The sequence below is a fragment of the Strongylocentrotus purpuratus genome, unplaced genomic scaffold (assembly GCF_000002235.5).
Source record: "Strongylocentrotus purpuratus isolate Spur 01 unplaced genomic scaffold, Spur_5.0 spur5_scaffold_2, whole genome shotgun sequence".
NCBI lineage: Eukaryota > Metazoa > Echinodermata > Echinoidea > Camarodonta > Strongylocentrotidae > Strongylocentrotus > Strongylocentrotus purpuratus.
The window spans coordinates 18,400,730-18,418,535 of NW_022145605.1; the positions used below are offsets into that span (position 1 = coordinate 18,400,730).

A 17,806-nucleotide genomic window follows, 5' to 3' on the forward strand; every position below is an offset into this window, starting at 1 on the left:
AAAAAAAAATATATATAGAAAGATAGATAGATATATAGATAGAGAGACAGTAAGATAGATAAATAGGTAGGAAAATATGTAGATACGTAGTTATATAGATAGATAGATAGATATATTCATAGACAGCTAGTTACCTATGGATAAGGAATGAAATATACGGAAAGATAATAAAATAAATATATAAATAATAAAATAGATAGATAGATAGAAAATTGATACTTAGTTACATAGAATGATGGATAGGTTTATGTATATGGGGGCGCATCCCGATTTTCAGAAATGGAGGGCTCGATGAAAATTGTCTTAAACACTGATTTTTAAAAAGATATGATATTTTTGAGTAACCGCCAGTGGGCATGGTGGGTGGGGAAGATAACAGGAATCCTACAAAAATATTCTCGAGAATGAGAAAGGGTTGAGCTAGGCCGCGGGATTCCCCCTGTTTTTCAATAAAGATAATGTCTGTGTGGGAATGCGCATTTACGATAAGGACTGCGAAGATTGACATAAAAGGAGGCGTAGAGAAAAAGAGAGGTTGGGAGGAAGGGGGGGGGGAGCTGGGTTCATCACGATTTAACATGAACAACAACCCAAAAAATCCGCGACGAACATAAGGGCCATTTACGCTTATGTCCCAAACATTGCGATGACACAATGGAAGTTGTTTAGGAAATATGCGAAATTGGTGTAGTGTAAATAATGCTCCTACTTGATAGATTTTACTAAGACGAACCTGACGTTGTTTTCTAAGAATGGACGTTAATATGGTGGGGAAAATACGGAGGAGTCAAGGGGTTTTTATCCCTCGTATTATCCTTTGAATGGCTAATGGCTAATGGATGCCGGCATGCATCATTTATGGCGCTCAGTATTATTTCGTGACGCATGGGCTGATGGTGCCGTGTGCCAACAAACTGGGGAAATTGCGATATAGGGAAATATTGCATGGTGTTTCACTTTCAAATTTAAAAAGTTAAATGTGTTATTATGTACGAATGGGGTGCAGATTCTGGCTTAGCATAAAACAATGAAAAATCACAAAAAAGAATGCTGTTTAAAACTTTCATCTCAAAGAATAGATCCATATTTCGTCTACCTGCACAAGGGCATTTCCAGAAATTGATAAAAAAGGGAGATCCTCCGTATAGCTAGCTATAGCGGGAAAATAGTGAGGAGTAATATATCTGGGCAGCCCCGCGGATTCAAAAGTTTTTTTATTAGATAGTATACTGTAATCAACTACAAAGTTGAAGACATGCAGACCTTCTCACAGTAACAATTTCAAAGGAGCAATTCCATGTGGTCCCTGGGGTAGGCGGACACTTTTTTTTTTTGGTCTCGAAATTTGAAAATTTGACATTATGTTCCGTTGGGGGGGGGGGTAAGGTCACCTTTTTTAGGTCAGCCATTGGCATAATTATTTTTTTTCACAAAAAATACACACAAAACATACACATAAAAAAAAAAAAATCAAGGGGGGGGGGGGTTTAACCCCAACCCCCCCCCCCCTGCGTACGCGCCTGCATCCAAGTATACTACACGATCGGCCACTAGCGAAGTGGTAATAAACTTACCGTCCCTCGAACCAGTAAACAGATGGGTAATAGGGCTTTTTCAGTTATTGTCCTCAAAACCTGGAACTCCTTACTCCATTTACTAAAGAATGACAATACTCTAACAGCTTTCAAGATTTTTCTGAAAACATATCTTTTCTAATCTTGTGAAACATATTCCTCTCTGTTTGTAATTAATGTAAGTTTTGTATAATAATATTCTTTCTCTTTGTTTGTAATTATTTATTGTGTATGCGCTTTGTAGCTAATGAAAAGACGCTCTATAAATGTATTATTATTATTATTATAATAACAATTATTATTATAATGATGATTATCTTACCGATATTTTGGTGACGATGGAGAGGATGAGAGCAAGAACAGCGAGATAGACCCTCACTCTCTGACCACCGAATCGCTTCCTCAGGTACTCGGGCATTGTATATACCTGTCACGTGAAGAAAACAATGAGAAAAGAATAGAAAATAAAAAAACAATATAGTAATCATATAAATAATTCAGCATCATACGTTATGTGCCCTTCTCCTCCTTCTCCCCCCCCCCCACCACTGTTGCACCCTACACCTTCCATCTTGATTTTTTGGACAATTGATTTGAATTTGGGTTGAATTTTCATTTAAATTTTCGTCTGTTAATTTTCAAAATTCGATTTTGAATAAATTTTATTTAAGTTTACAAAGGGTATTTTCGTTGTGTTGTTGATTTTTGTTTTTATTTTTTATATATTTTTACATGAAATTCCTATTTCTCAATAAAAATGTCGGAAATATCAATAATCAAATGTTTGCTCGATAAAGATTTTTCAAGTGCTTCGATTAAAACATTATTTCCTTTATTTAACTTTTAATGTGAGTTTCCAATGCTTCGAAGTTATTGAAAATGCAGGAGTAGGTCTACACACAAAATACAAGTTTAATACATTGTGTTTGATATCGGAAGAGAGACAGATAGAGAGAGAGAGAGAGAGAGAGAGACAGACAGACAGATAGATAGATAGATAGATAGAGAGAGAGAGAGAGAGAGAGAGGGGGAGAGAGAGAGAGAGAGAGAGGGAGGATGGAGAGGGGGAGAGGGGATGAGAGAGAAGAAGAGAAGGGTAAGGGGATGGGGAGAAGAGGGGGAAAAGAGTGGTGAATCCACTTTTTAGAAGATGTCCATTACATGCATGATGCATTTCAAACACAGAAACCGCTATCGTAATTATTACAGTAGCTCAATCCACCACGAATCATATACCTATGTCCATACTTGCTTTTTTAATGGCCATTAATCCACATTTCATATCAACTTTGAACTAGCAAACACAACCAGGGCGGCATCCGCGAAAAAAAATGGTAATATGAGTGGCCCGGTCACACACTACTGGAGATAGTAGACTTAGTAGCACAAATGTTTGGGTGAAGTAAGAAATATGTCGGAAAGGAATAATTTCAGGCATTCAGAAATGAATTGTTGTATTCTTCATCATTATTGTTTATCATTTTGTTAATTTGGTTCCTTTTCTTTGAGATCCATTTGTAAGAGTAATCAGATTTTTTTTTAAAGGAATAATCATGAAGATTTAATGAAAAGTAGAAATGCTTAGTTTTGTCAAATTTATGTTACAACAATATTGAGTATTTCTTTATATGACTGATTCAGTGTAATTGTGACCTTTTCCCTGTTTAATCAATGACACGTACATTTACCGAGACTATTGACACACAACATGATTACTATTTTTTTAGTTTGATTTTTTAGATTACATAAATCGAATAAAATATGAGACGATAAGGGGAAATTAACACTTTATTGACACCATAAAATAAATAAGAGACCCCAAAAATATACCTAATTTCATTTAAGTATGATTACATTTTATAATCACCCAGTGGGTAATAAAATGAAAGAATTAACCTTGTGCACATCTCAATCAGCTATCAATGGGATGAGCCTGCCCCTTTTCTTCGTTTTTATGGACTTTAATTGTTATACGACCGATTAAGAATCAAGGCTCCTATTTTTACGAAACACTTTGGAAAGCTCAACGACTTATACAACGGTTGATTGTGTAACATGAGCCCAATATGTGAAACGGAGGCTCTATTAGCCTTGACCCGTTATTGACCCACCGATCAACAAATTGGCTTGGCAATTTAGTTGATCATTTATTATCTGTGTCAGGTATTATGTACTGCATGACTTTGCAGTATCTATAAGATTGTGTTAAACGGATTTTGTTGTGAAAATCCAATCCTTAAAAGATATGAAAAAGTGAAAAAGAAAAACAGGAGGAAGATAAGAAAAGTTATGGAAAACGAAAATGTAAAAGAAAAAGCAAGTAGAATAAATAAAAAGTACAGGTAGCAGTACAAATAAAAGTAAAATAAAAGTATTTAGAAGGAGTTTTTATATATTTTAAAGTATTTTTGTATTGAATTCGTAGTAGTAGTAGTAGTAGCAGAAGAAGTATTAATAGTATGAGTAGTAGTAGTCGTCGTCATCGTCGTCGTCGTCGTAGTAGTAGTAGAAGTAGTAGTATGAGTAGTAGTAGTAGTAGTAGTAGTAGTAGTAGTAGTAGTAGTAGTAGTAGGTATTAGGTGTAGTAGTAGAAGTAGTATTAGTAGTCGTAGTAGTAGTAGTAGTAGTAGTAGTAGTAGCAGTAGTACTAGTAGTAGAAGTAGTAGCAGCAGTAGTAGCAGTAGTAGTAGAAGTAGAAGTAGTAGTAGCGGTGATCTCTTTTTTCTGATAGGATGGATATCGAATGATATACTTACGCCGGCAGACATATAAACCGGAAGGAAGATCCAACCCAAGAGCAGGAGAATGAACATAGCCTGTAATTTGAAGTAGAACAATAAAAAGATGTTAAACACACAATAACTTGAATAAAAAAGAATAATTGGTGCACGTCAAATTGTTACATCTTTATAATGTATCATTTATCAATTTCATAAAAGCCTGTGTGTCTGTTTGCATCATTTGTCATAATTCTTCGTTTTCTTTATAATGTGAGCATTGTAATTTGTAAATGTTCCGCCGACTAACAACAGTTGTATAGACTGACAACATTATAAATCTTGTTTTAAAAAAAACACGTGACAAAAACCCTGTTAGAATATAATCATCATCTTGGACACGTATTGATACCTTGGTAACATTACTATCAGAGTACAAACGCGGTGATGAGGATGGGATGTGAGACAACCGACACATAACAGCGATCTGGTTATATGGAATAGGTTACTTTGTAAATTACGCTGTAGTATGTCAGTTGAACTATTTTACATTGTAATTAACTGCATTACATTTCTATCATATTTTATGTTGAGTTTTAATTCATTGATTTATTTGTCTTGTAAAGCGGTTTGATCAGTTATAAATTGGATATAGCGCTATAAAAGATTATTATTATATTATATATATCCCCCCTCAAAATCTTGGTGGCATACCGTAAGTAGAGAAAATAATGAAAAATGCACCCATTTTGTTGGCCCCTCCCTTGAAAAAGGGGGCTACCTAAAAACATACTAACTTTCTTCTTAGATTTCCAAAGTAAACTCTAATGAGAAAATGTTAGAAATTCTGCTCCCTCTTTCTCATACAGAATTCTTGATCCGCCTTTGCGAATGTATAATAGTGAGAGGGAAAAGTAGGCAAAAAAAGTTATTGGTTGATCGTTGCCGTTAAAAAATGCTACGCAACATAAACTACCTTTAAACGCCAATCTTCTGGCAAAACCCTCCAATGTACATGACATCTTATATTCTGTTTAAATAGTGCATCTAAATCCAACGAAACGTTGTAAATGATATCACCTTAGGAGTTTAAATTACCTTACCGATTTTAGAATGAGAGACAAAATAGATTCATTCGCATACTTTTAAGGTAATGTTTTGGACACATATGGGCCAAGTTGCACAAAACTTACCATTGACGGTAACTTTGCCATCAATGGTAACTACCATGGAAACCTTGATTTTGATTGGCTATTGAGCCCTGTTACCATGGTAGTTGCCATTGATGGCAAAGTTACTATCAATGGTAAGTTCTATGCAACCGGGCCCTGGTCCTACGCGGTGGGTTCTTTGAATTAATATTGATCATAATTTTGCAAAAAATGTACAAATGATGTACACATCAATACCTATTGGAACTATAGATTTACATCACATAAAGATAGGAGGTATATCATAAACATGTTTTGCTACATCGCGACCCACATAACTAAACGGTCGTGAGAATGGTTTCAGATATTACACATCAAAGTTCCCACCAATAAAAGACATTAATGTCTCGTAAATAATAACGATAAGGAATGTATGGCGTGTCCTTATGTTTCAAAGGGTATTTTGAACGAGCCAATATATATGGCAAAGAACAAACAGAACTAAATAATCAGCAAAAGAAAATTATCGTATTCATATAGATTTAGATAAGTAATTGATAAGTAAGTAAAGATATTTACATTGGGCGGGATTACGGAACTTAGTGCTCTCTATCAACAAAATAAAACAATTAACAAAAATAGTCAAAGAAGAAGACCACGCCATCGAGGGTTATTTGTATCTACTTCTATCCCCATCCACTTTTGCTTATTTTACTTGATACCGCCAATACTAATTGATATATTTGGTAAATTATTAAATCTATCCGGACCGGATAGATATCGCGCACTTGTCGCGTAGTCCCATATACATCTTTCTGTGTACAGTGCTTGTAACTTAAAGACTGGGCCAAATTTCTTATCATTTTGATGATTTAGAACCTTGCAGTACACACCAATACTTATATGCTAGATGATCAACCTTTTCTGATCGATTCCACAACGTTTCTTTCACAATGCAATCGCATGACCAGAACTGTCTTTACCTTTAACAATGCTTAATATTTTCAAAGTAATTGGTTTTTTTTAAATTCGTCTTCTTCTTCTTCTTTATCATTATCATTATTACTATTACTGTATTTGCATCGTATAGTTAATATCATTATTAACGTTATTACCATTATTATTATCATTATTTTTATCATTAAATTATCATTATTGTTGCTGTTGTTTTTGCTTTTGTTATTAATTTTTTTCGTGTTTACCCTTAGTTGTGTATATCATAGCATTAATATCACATTAAATCGAATAAAATACATTTATATCATATTAAACCAATAAAATTCCAATGATTTGTGTATAAAGAGGGCGTGGTGGTTAAAAAGATCAACGAGGGGTTATATTATTTGTAAAGTTAATATGATCATGTCTAATTGTTTGATACTTTCATACATCTCATTTGTCAATTATTTACTTTTTATTTAGTCAATGTGATTGGACGCGAAACCTTTGGACTATGTTGAGTTTTGTCATGACGCCCATAACAATAGGAACTCTGGCTATTGTGATGTACATCTGATAAAAGGGTTTAATGTTGACTTTCGCCCTTTGTGTTTAATGGTTAAACTAAATGGTAATGTTATTCCCCCATTTCTTCTGCAAGATTGTCAAAGTACTTCTTAATATTTGCCATCATTACATTAGACTTTGTTTTATTTTTCTCCTTTTAAAGATAAGGGAAATAATGTAACAGGTACTTTTCAAGAAAGTGTCTGTTGTTTCAGAACATCGTATTTGGTTCTTGGGATAGTACCAAGCAAAGTAGGTTAGTTTCAAACTTCATTTCAGTTCTAATGCATTATACTTCTATGATTTAACGTTAATATTTGTTGTTTGTTTGGTGGCTTAGCCGCTCATCCCCCCTCCCCCTCCCAAAAAGTGCCCTAGCCCGAGTAAATATTTGGAACAATCGCAAAAAAGGATTTCAAGTCTTAAAGAATTAACAAGTTTCCTCTTGGTCGTAACACTTCCTCGCAGTTACACTTATGATGAGCTTTCTCACCTGTCATCCAATTCAGAGAACTGGCCCTCCCTCCCTCCCTCCCTCTGCTTCCCCTTTAAAATTGGAGCAGGCACCCCAATACTTACATTGAACTCGAAGGCGCCCACGGCAATTCCTCCTGCTGCTCCGGACCCCGCCAGACCAATGAAGTGACCAGAGCCGATGTTACTCGAGAATAAGGATGCACCAATCGGCCACCACAGCATGTTCTTACCAGCCAAGAAGTAGCCCTTGAGCGTTGCACGACTAGATTGGAAGGATGCCTATATGATAAAGAAGAAAAACAAGAGAAAGGGAAAGATTATCACATGACAATTCAGATGGTATTGATATCATCATCATTCATTCAGAGTATTTACTACTTGAGATATTAATAGTGGTTTGAAGACCCTTGACTGGAGAATAAGAAACACCGATCGGTCACCATATAGCATGTTCTTGTCACCCAATAAGTAGCCTTTGAGCGTTGCTCAACTAAATATGAAAGATGTCTGTAATTTAATGAAAAAGAAGATCGAGAATGAAAAAAGATTTATGTTTTGAATGTATATGATCAATCCAAGGGAACAATTATCAGTAAGTACGGATACACAGACCCAACTCTCCCCATGAACATTTTTTTGTTTAAAAAAGAAATAAAAAGAAACGAAAAGAAGAGACAATGTGAAAAGATGATGAACCATTTTCGTCACTCAGTTGCCTTGCTCCCTCGAGGTTCATTACCTGTTTTCAGACAGGTGTTACCTCAATGTCCTCAGAGCCCCCGGACAATCATAATAAATAAAATAATGATAATTATCGGCTTTTCATAAAGCGGTCAAACCCGCGATGCATCGCGATCTGCACATCGTCCTCAAGGCACTCCAATATTTCTACCCTAACTTTCCAGCTATAAAGGGTATATAGGCTATCGACTCCGGTGCTCAGAGCATTCAAGGACTTCATCGTTAACTTTATACCAGCAAATTTAATTATTCTTCCAAACTGTCCTGTTCATAAATTGATGACCGGCAATGCCACCCTAATTTTTCCACTTGCTCTTGTACAAACATTTTTAACTATATAAGACGAATTTTATTCTATTAGACACGCAGCTTTATTTAGGCTTCCGGGGTTTCAAAGTTTTCGTTTTTACTATCATTATGATATGGTTGCTAATCCCATTGAGTGTATTTTCAGCATTGAATGTCAATTCAATTGTGACGTTTTAGACACAGTTCATTGACGGTATATTGTACATGGCTTATTTAATCATGAGCATTTTGGTAATAATACAAATTACAACCATGATCACGCTTGTATTTGACATGGATGTATGCATGGGGGATGTAATTTACAATTTCGATATTGTTAGTTGGCCAAATGATAAAAAAGGAGTGAGCATTACGTAAACGAATTAGTAAATCGAAATAGAAAAAAATAGGCACGTAATTTACACCCATGTTTACCATGTAGCATCTAAGTCTGCATGTTGCATAAATACAAAAGTACAAATATCTTGAACAGTTACCAACATTTTCATACTACCAATTGAAATATATTTTATCTCTCATCACTCCGCAAACCCCGCTAACCTAATAATTCCTGCGACTTGTTTCGCCAATTAACTTTTCACTGATTTTACAAATGGACGCGTAACATTAAAAAAAAAAAAGCTTCCTAGATTTAATGGACCTCAGCTACGGTCGTGCTCGAATTAAGTACTTTTGTTCACGGTTCAATCGGAAATCGTCCAATCGAGCTTGAATTGCTTGAATTTCTCGTCTTCACCATCTTCGCTCTGAATGTTCCTGCACATAACCAGTAGTCCAGGCATAGAGTAAGGCTACATAGTTACGACCCCCATTTTGAAGACGTCACCACGGAATACATTTTCAATACAACTTGCGGTTGGTCTACACCATGCACGCGAGAATGCCACGCATATAATATACACTACCCATCCCATCACCCAGGTCTTGGAGAGGGTCCTGCCTTTCTAAAAGGAAATTCTGGATACGCCATTGTTCGATTGACAGCATTCTCATGTTGCGCACCCACCCCCCCCCCCCCCCCCCCCCCTCCACGTCAAAATCTTTCGCACTTTGAATGAAGGTCGAAGTCAAACCACTTTACAACTCTATCTCCGACACTCCAGGATTTTTTCCATTTTGATTGTCAGTTTTATGACATGGGTGAAGGGATGCAACACAAGCATATCTCTCTCTACCAATTCTACATCCTAGTAGTACAGCACTTTCAAATATTTATTGCTACCCAGACTGAAGATGTATTCTGTTTGTTCTGTATGCATTCAATGATAGCTACCGTTTTTAATGATATACATATCAAGAGGACCACGGAGTCTGTAATACAAACAGTGTCTGATACACATGTAACAAGGGACACATTCCCTCCAATAATTATATCAATAAAAGAAAAGTAAAGGTCGTATTATCTTAAGAATGAGACATTAATATCGCAATCCTTGATGTAAAGTCTAGATAATTATGTCCCCGACCCTATTTCATGACATTTTGATTAAAGCTTTTCGGAATTATGGTGCAAATAAAACGAACTCGACCAGAAGAAAGCTATCCTACAAATTGCGGCGTCTACTTTTCACGGCAACCACATACGGATATCATAATAATTAGAATAAAATCTCGAAGATCATTAATGTCGTCTCCATTCTTAACCAAAGTTAGTTTTAGTTTTAAATAGGTTGTAAAATACCAATGTAGGATTTCCCTTGTGTCCCAGCCGATTTTTCCGGCCATAACCAGTGCCGGCCACCTGCTCATCCATGGCGATTGCTGGATAATTGCTTTCAATCCGGTATTATACAGCATCGTGTATGACAATAAATTTATGGCGTCTCTATTTTCACGCCAAATCAGTGCGCAGATGAAAGAGTGGTGAACGATCAGCCCCTTTAAAGGGTCACGACCTTACCATTTATACATTAAATGCGTATTGATATTAGTTTTGGTGTGTCGTTTTGCTGGATAATTGCCTCTAAAACTGGTATACAGTACTACGTACGGCGATAATTATAATTACAATTATGGCGCCTGTACAAGCTGGTAAAGTACAGCATTATGGGCAGGAGATGAAAGATATTGGCGCCTCCATTTTAACGCCAAATCAGTGGACAGACGGAACAGTGTTGAACGATACGATACCCATTTGCAATATTTGGAAGGTCACGACCTATCCATTTTTTATATCTTCTGTAATTATTTATATTACACTTGGTGTGAGTTCAATTAAATGAGAGAAAACTACTGGGCATTTGATTTTGTTGCTCCCAGAAGAAAGTCGTACCTCTCACGTACTGTATTTTAAAAATTAGGCCGGTACGCTTTTGCTGCCATAGTAACGCAAAGAATATATTATACAGTGATACGAATTATGCTCTGGGCACAATACCGTCAACAGATAAAGGGCTATGCTTAAAAATACGATAGGCTTGGTAATCTAGCTTACTGCAATACTAGCAATATAATATAATATCTGACTGGTCACGGAATACGTTTAAAAACACTCGTCGGTATAATTATGTGCAGATGCTGATATGCAAACAATGAGCCTAAAGGGCGTTAACTAATATATATTTATATAGAGTGAAATCCCTTCTGTCTTTGACCAACAGGGTTGCATCTGTTTTAATGGTCTTATTTTATAAAAAGAAAAGAAATGAATAGCGAGTCAGCTGGATCAGGCCACATCTCTGTGGCTGGATCAATAATCAATCATCTTACACCGGCCATCCAATCAATCAACTAATCTATCAAGTTACTGTGTTTTGTTAGAATGCCAAATTCATTGAATAGTGATTACAAAAGTAAAAAACTCAGATGAGAAAGGCAGGCATCATCATTACAAACGAACCATGGATTCGACCTGGTTATTGAAATGTATAGCAACGTGCACAGGGTGTCACTAGACCATTTTGAATAGGGGTTGTCAGACCGACTTTGATGATAAGTTAGCCCTGGCGAATTTCAACTAAGTCATTTGCAACAAGATGTGTATGTGGGGGGGGGGGGGGGGGGGGTCCTCAAATTTTGCAATTTGTCGACAAGGCTCTATAAAACATAAAGAGGGGGGGGGGGGTGCCACAGAACCCAGAACCAAAACCTTCTCACCGTTTAACGACACACCGGAAGGTATTGATCTTGACCTCAAGGCTCGTCTCTGCCAAAGACATCTCGAGCCAAGGAAGTAGATCAGTTTAATGGATGTGCGTGCTGAATTTAACTGTTTTTACGAGTTCTGGGTAAAAAGTGTGTAATATTAATACGTCCCACGTGGTTTGAGAAGCGGATGGAGGCCGAGATCCTGCTGGCCAGTTTTCTACATCTTCATAATAAGACGGTAAACTCTTATCATCAAATTGGCTATAAGGATGTCTGCAGTAAAATTTTGCCAGTTGACCTCAACGAAGGAGAGGAAATTGATGATCAAAACAAGATTAGTTTTTGAAGCTATTTGCTCAAAATATGCATTAAAAATGCCCTTTTTGTGTCAATGTATTGATTTAGTGGATAGCCAGTGACATATATTACTGATATTACCGATGGTTTAGTAATAGACAATTTTTTCTAATTTTACAACAATTTTGTTTGTTTTGTCCTTGTTGTCGTCATATTTGAAATCGAAGTACTATTTTCTGTTTTTCTTATCTTCCTTTGGCTAATATTCTTTCTTTTTTTTTTTTTTTGGGGGGGGGGGGGGTATATATATTACATCAAATTTTCTATCATTGATAACTAAATATAGATCGTGATAAAGTAATTCTTCTCCAAATAAATTATGTACTCTTTAATATCTGTAAGGAAAACATTTATATAATGACATGATATGTACATTACATCATTATCTGTCATGATACACAATGGTAGATATTCTAACTGATAAACTGCGGTCCATTTCAATATTCACTCTTTTTCAGCTATTAGGGACACATCTAAATCTAACCAATATCGAAATAGTCCTACACCAGTGAAGTGCTATTCACCCCTCATGGGTAGGTATATAGACACTGACCGATTTCGTCTTCTCTGTACATGCTTTAGGCGCCAGAAGATGAATAGCTGCTCTTCCACAAAAAAGCAGAAGAAAGACCATTATTTTTCTTTCAGGAAAAAAAGAGAAGGGTTCTGGACTTTAGGCAAAAGTGTGAGGGTCTCAAATTATGTTAACGCAAGCTAGCGTAAATCGAAATTCTCTTGCAACCCATTCCCCATATTTAGATTGCTTATTCTATTATAGGGGTGATATATAAATAGATACATATATACAATTTTTGTTGTCGCATATATGGCTTTTGTTAGCTTTTTAAAGAGCATCAGTTGTTCTTCTGTATTCTTCTTTAAACAAACGCGGTATTTATTATAACTGTTGTTCATAATATGGCATCAGGCCTTTTCGCCAGTCCTCATGCACGGATGCTAGGAGGTGAACTCGACAATATATACAGGCCATTCGGCAAGCATCTAATTGACTGCTCGGCCTCGACCGTATCCTCTGTAAAAACGGTTCGAACTGTTGTAAACTTGAGCACGTCCGGTTATTATGTTTAATAATCTCACCCAAGTAAAACAAAACTAAACAAAAACACAACGAAACAGATTAAAGACAATAAAACCAAATATAACACAACGAATCAAGTGGCAAAGCTAAACAAACAAAATACAAAAAACATATACAAAGAAAACATAAATCAGAATGAGATTTTGAGCTTGATTACTATTAATTGTTTTGAGCAGGATGCAGATTGGGGAGTGTCATTAACAATAGGTGTCGGTCTACAAATTAATGCTCAAGGAATCAGCGATTATCATACCTACACAAAATGTACATTGCCTATTCCAGGCCGCCAGCTATACTTGAAAGCTTTGCAGAAATATATACAGGGAAAACAGATAAAGATAGAAAGAGAGAGATAGAGAGAGAGAGAGAGAGAGAGAGAGAGCGAGAGAGAGAGAGAGAGAGAGAGAGAGAGAGAGAAACCCCCACATCAATAACAAACAGACAGAGATAGAGAGGAATTAAAATCTTATTATAAAAGCAAGAGTCAGAGACAGAAATAAGAATCGAGAAAGAGAAGCGAGAGGGACGGTCATAGAGAGAAATGGCTATCAATCGAAATAGATACACTAGAATGAGAAACAGAGAGACAGAGAAAGATAGAAACAGAACATATTCAAAGAGGGAAAGAATTAGAAAAGAGCGAGTGAGAGAATGAGAGGAAGAGGTATAAAAGGAAAGAAAAGGGAATGGGAGGGGGAGAAAGAGAGAGAGAGAGAGAGAGAGAGAGAGCGCGATTAGAGTAAAGATGCTATCCATGTATAATAGATCTACACAGCTCAGCATACTGAGCATGCTGAGAGTGGTCAGTTCACAGTCAATATAGGTCAAGCTGGCCTCTTGACCTGGAGTAGGAATGCCCACACGGCCAGGGCTGACCTTAGAAAATTGGAGTGATGAAAATGAATTTTCAAGGTATGCGTCTCAGATTAATTTTTGATTATGAGTAAAGGATGACAAACGTGTCATAGCTCACTCCCTGGAGTTCTATAACGAGGACGACACGATGGCCAGATCTAAATCAGAGTGGCACGCGACATGTACTTCATATTTAAAGAGAAGGTTGAGTTCTGGGAAGAGATGAAAAATATTTTATGAGCGTAATCATTGTTATTATGTAAGTGTGGAAGAACATCAGATAAAACATGTTCCTGAAAAGTATGGCTCTTCAAATGCCTTCATATTCTAAATATGGAATGTAACATCGTAAAAATTGGGACGGATTTTTACTCCACGTGATCGAGTAGTCCCATATACATCTTTATGTGTACTAGTGCTTGTAACTTTACCAAGACTTGGCCAAAATTCTTATCATTTTGATGATTCCAGAACCTTGCAATACACACAATTACTTATGCTAGATTATAAACCTTTTTGGATCGATTCCACACCGTTTCTTTCACAGTGCAATCGCATGACCAGAACTCAACTTCATCTTTAACCCAGTGGAACATATCTTTCTTTCAAAGTCTAATTTATTCATATATCTATATATACCGGTATTCAGTTGTTTTGTCGATATAATTAAGGAATTTGTTAACTGATTAATGCAGGATTGAATTATATAATTAATTAATATCGTTAATTTATTTTTGTAGTATTTATTTACTCAGCTATTCACTTATTTATTCAAATTGTTTTTATTCTAAATGTATTTAGAAGTGTACGTTTGTATTTATTTGTTCACTTATAAATTTATTTATATCTTTATTTATAATTTATTTTTCAGTTATAATTTGAATGACTGATTCATTTCGTTATTCATGTATGTATTTACAAATTCTAAATACTGGAGAAACACGCATGTCTGGCTCGATTGTTGTCACATCTTTATCATTTTTAACAATTGATGAATAATTGATTTTAGATCTTGGCTGTGACTTGTTCTTTTATGTGACATAGATTGCTGTCATGTACTTTTTCTGCAATTTATTTAAGTTAGTATTGTCTGTTGGGAGCCAGGGGAGTACAAATAATCAAACAATTCCCCTGGCTCTCAACAGAGAGGTTAAATTATATTACGTTGTTATGTTATTTATGTTATTTGTAGTTTTTTTGTCTATGATATGTTAATGTATTGTCATATTTTATACGAATGTGAGCCGTAATACGATTCTTATGCCTTCATTTTATTTTGTGCATGACAATAAAGAAATTCAAATTCAAATTTAAAAAAAAATGATGATCTGTGATATACTACAGTCATTGGTTTTCCCTCTTTGGCATCTCGTGTAAACACAATCGTCCTTCATTTACCCCTTTTCCCTCACTGCTCTCGTCAAATTCAATCGAAATAAACTAGGTCTAGTATGATTTTATCAGTGTTCACAATTTGCATCTCAGTTTCTTCCTAAACACATTGCAGATAATGCAGATAGACCCGCTCTTTTAATGTGTATGGGGTGTTTGAAATATATGCGGTTCACCCACTCAGTCCACACACTTTTTGTTTTCAATGGCGTATCCAGATTGAACAACGGAGCAGGGGTGGGGGCGATATTCTCCCGAATTTGGAGGAGGGGTGACGCCTGAAGCTCTATAGTTGCAGAACGTTAAGTTATTTAATTTTATTCCATTTCATTTTTTCATTAAAATAAAAGCAGTGATGCTTTCCTTTTTTTCTCAAAAGCAACTCAAGGAACCTAAACGACTCGTTTCTCTTTGAAAAATATTGCTGTGGTAGGAAATAAAATAAAATAAAATTAAGAGAGGGGGGGGGGGGGGGTAGAATTCCCATTTTCTTTCGGACTATAGTGGGCGGCGGTGGAGATGGTAGGCGGTATTTTACACGGTGCGTGCTTTCTCCAAAAAATCTGTCATCTTCCCATTGCTTGAAGTGAACCAACATCTAGCTTGTCTGAGCTTGGCCCGTGATGAATTGCGTGCAATGTTTGCCCGTCTCAAGGATGTCCCATGGAGATCTCCATGGATGTCCCATGACAAAATCTCTTTCATACGATCTCTCTTTTCATCCGTCTCGGGGGAGTGCACTATTTACAGTGGCGGAGACAGCAACAAAAGGGGAAAGGAGACTTGTAGACAAATGCGTTTTATAAATGATTTTGGAAACATAAATGGTAAAGCATCTTTAAATCAATGGTCGGGTTGCTTAACATTATTATTATTAGACGTTATTTTTTTCTTCTTCTATATACCTCTTTTTCATTCAGCCTATAGAATATGAAATCTCAATACAAACAGTGCTTGCAATGCTATCTCATTGGAGGAAAAACATACAATACGCACAAGCACGCCCGTACACCCACACACATAATTATAAGAATGGGAAATAGAGACGAAAAGGAAGCGACAGATGTAGACACAGAGATAGGTAGATAGAATTATCGAGAGAGATAGAGAGAGAGAGAGAGAGAGAGAGAGAAGCAATGGGGTGGGGGTAATGGGGCTTTCTCTTCTCTGATTTTCTATTCTTCCTATCATGATTTCCCACGTTTCTCAAATCATCGTCCGTCCCCTTTCATCCCTTATTCATGATTATCCTCCTACATGATTAAATCTGTCTACTTCTCTCTCCAACCACCCGATGTTTCACCGTCGGGTTGACGTACAGAACAGTCACGGCTTATTTGATTAAGAAAATTGATTTCTTGTGTGACGAAATACATGTTCAATCTAGTCTACATAGGTGGATACAATCATAATTTAGCACACCTGCAAAGTCAACTGCATTTGTGGACGTACATGTAGATGCCAAACATAATATTGGTGAGTGTACTATTATTTTACACTTACCTGGAAAGCAAATAATTTTTATGTTCTTAATGCAAGATACGGTACGGAGGAGAAATAACAGGATTTTTAATTATCTTTCGATAACAAAAATGGAAGAATAGCTATGCAAATCTAGAAGTCGATGATCAAATCTATGTTACTATATTAATTGAGTTTTTGACGGGATCGAAAATCACATAGATCCACGATACGCAGAATTAAAATTGCAACGGAATGGTGGCCCTGAATTACGTTAAGTGTCTTATTCTAAAAAAATAAATTAAAAGAAATCCTCAGGGTTCTAGATAAAATCAGAAATGGTATTAGATTTTGATTTGAAGATGAAAAAAAGAAGCTAAAAGATTTTAATTATCCTACAAGATGTGTGAACATTATTAAATACCAATACACACGCTCACGGATTTGAAAATAGGGATGGTTATAAAAAAAAACCTGCAATTACAGAAGGCACAATATTATTGGGCTTCAATCATACTTGAAAATATAGGTTAATATTGATCCAAAAAACAACAACGAAGAATTAACCGTTAAGTTAAAAATGAATGCGTTGTACCACACGCGCTTCATTCGAAGAAACTTGTAAACTTATCATAATGATTATCAATATGAATCCATTGGGCACAAATACGTTCAAAAGTTCACAACCAAGCATTTTGCCTGTAATCTTACGTCACTGAATCAAAATTTGAACATTTACCACGGTTTTGTTTGGAAAACATACCACAGTCACACCGCGAGACCGACTCCGAACCGATTCAAAACTTACCGATTCTTGGCCAGTATTAATAAATAATTAAATGTATAATTTTTGTTCGGTCCATTGTCGGTCTGGCGTCGGCCTCATCAGTATATCTGGGACCCGTTTCACAAAGCCTTCTTTCAATGACAAAATAATGACAAAAATCAGTGACAAATCTGTTGATGACCTATCAGAAGCAAGGATTTCAGTAGCTTATAACAAAAACTGTCATTAATTGTTGTCACTGATGACAAGGTTTGTGAAACGCCCCCCCCCCCCGGTGGTGTATCAAACTTATT

General features: G+C 36.1%; 1 protein-coding gene across 2 annotated transcripts in view; it reads right to left on the reverse strand.

Annotated features, from left to right (window-relative positions):
• LOC593500 (sodium/glucose cotransporter 4) overlaps nucleotides 1-17,806 on the reverse strand; it is a 51,850-nt gene that overhangs the window by 13,378 nt on the left and 20,666 nt on the right. For both annotated transcript variants that reach the window (XM_030991881.1, XM_792972.5), the window contains exons 2-4: nucleotides 7,528-7,704; nucleotides 4,331-4,390; nucleotides 1,897-2,001 (exon numbers count right to left, since the gene is read on the reverse strand). In XM_030991881.1, the coding sequence (XP_030847741.1) occupies nucleotides 1,897-2,001; nucleotides 4,331-4,390; nucleotides 7,528-7,704 (342 nt within the window). The remainder of the gene's footprint in view (nucleotides 1-1,896; nucleotides 2,002-4,330; nucleotides 4,391-7,527; nucleotides 7,705-17,806) is intronic.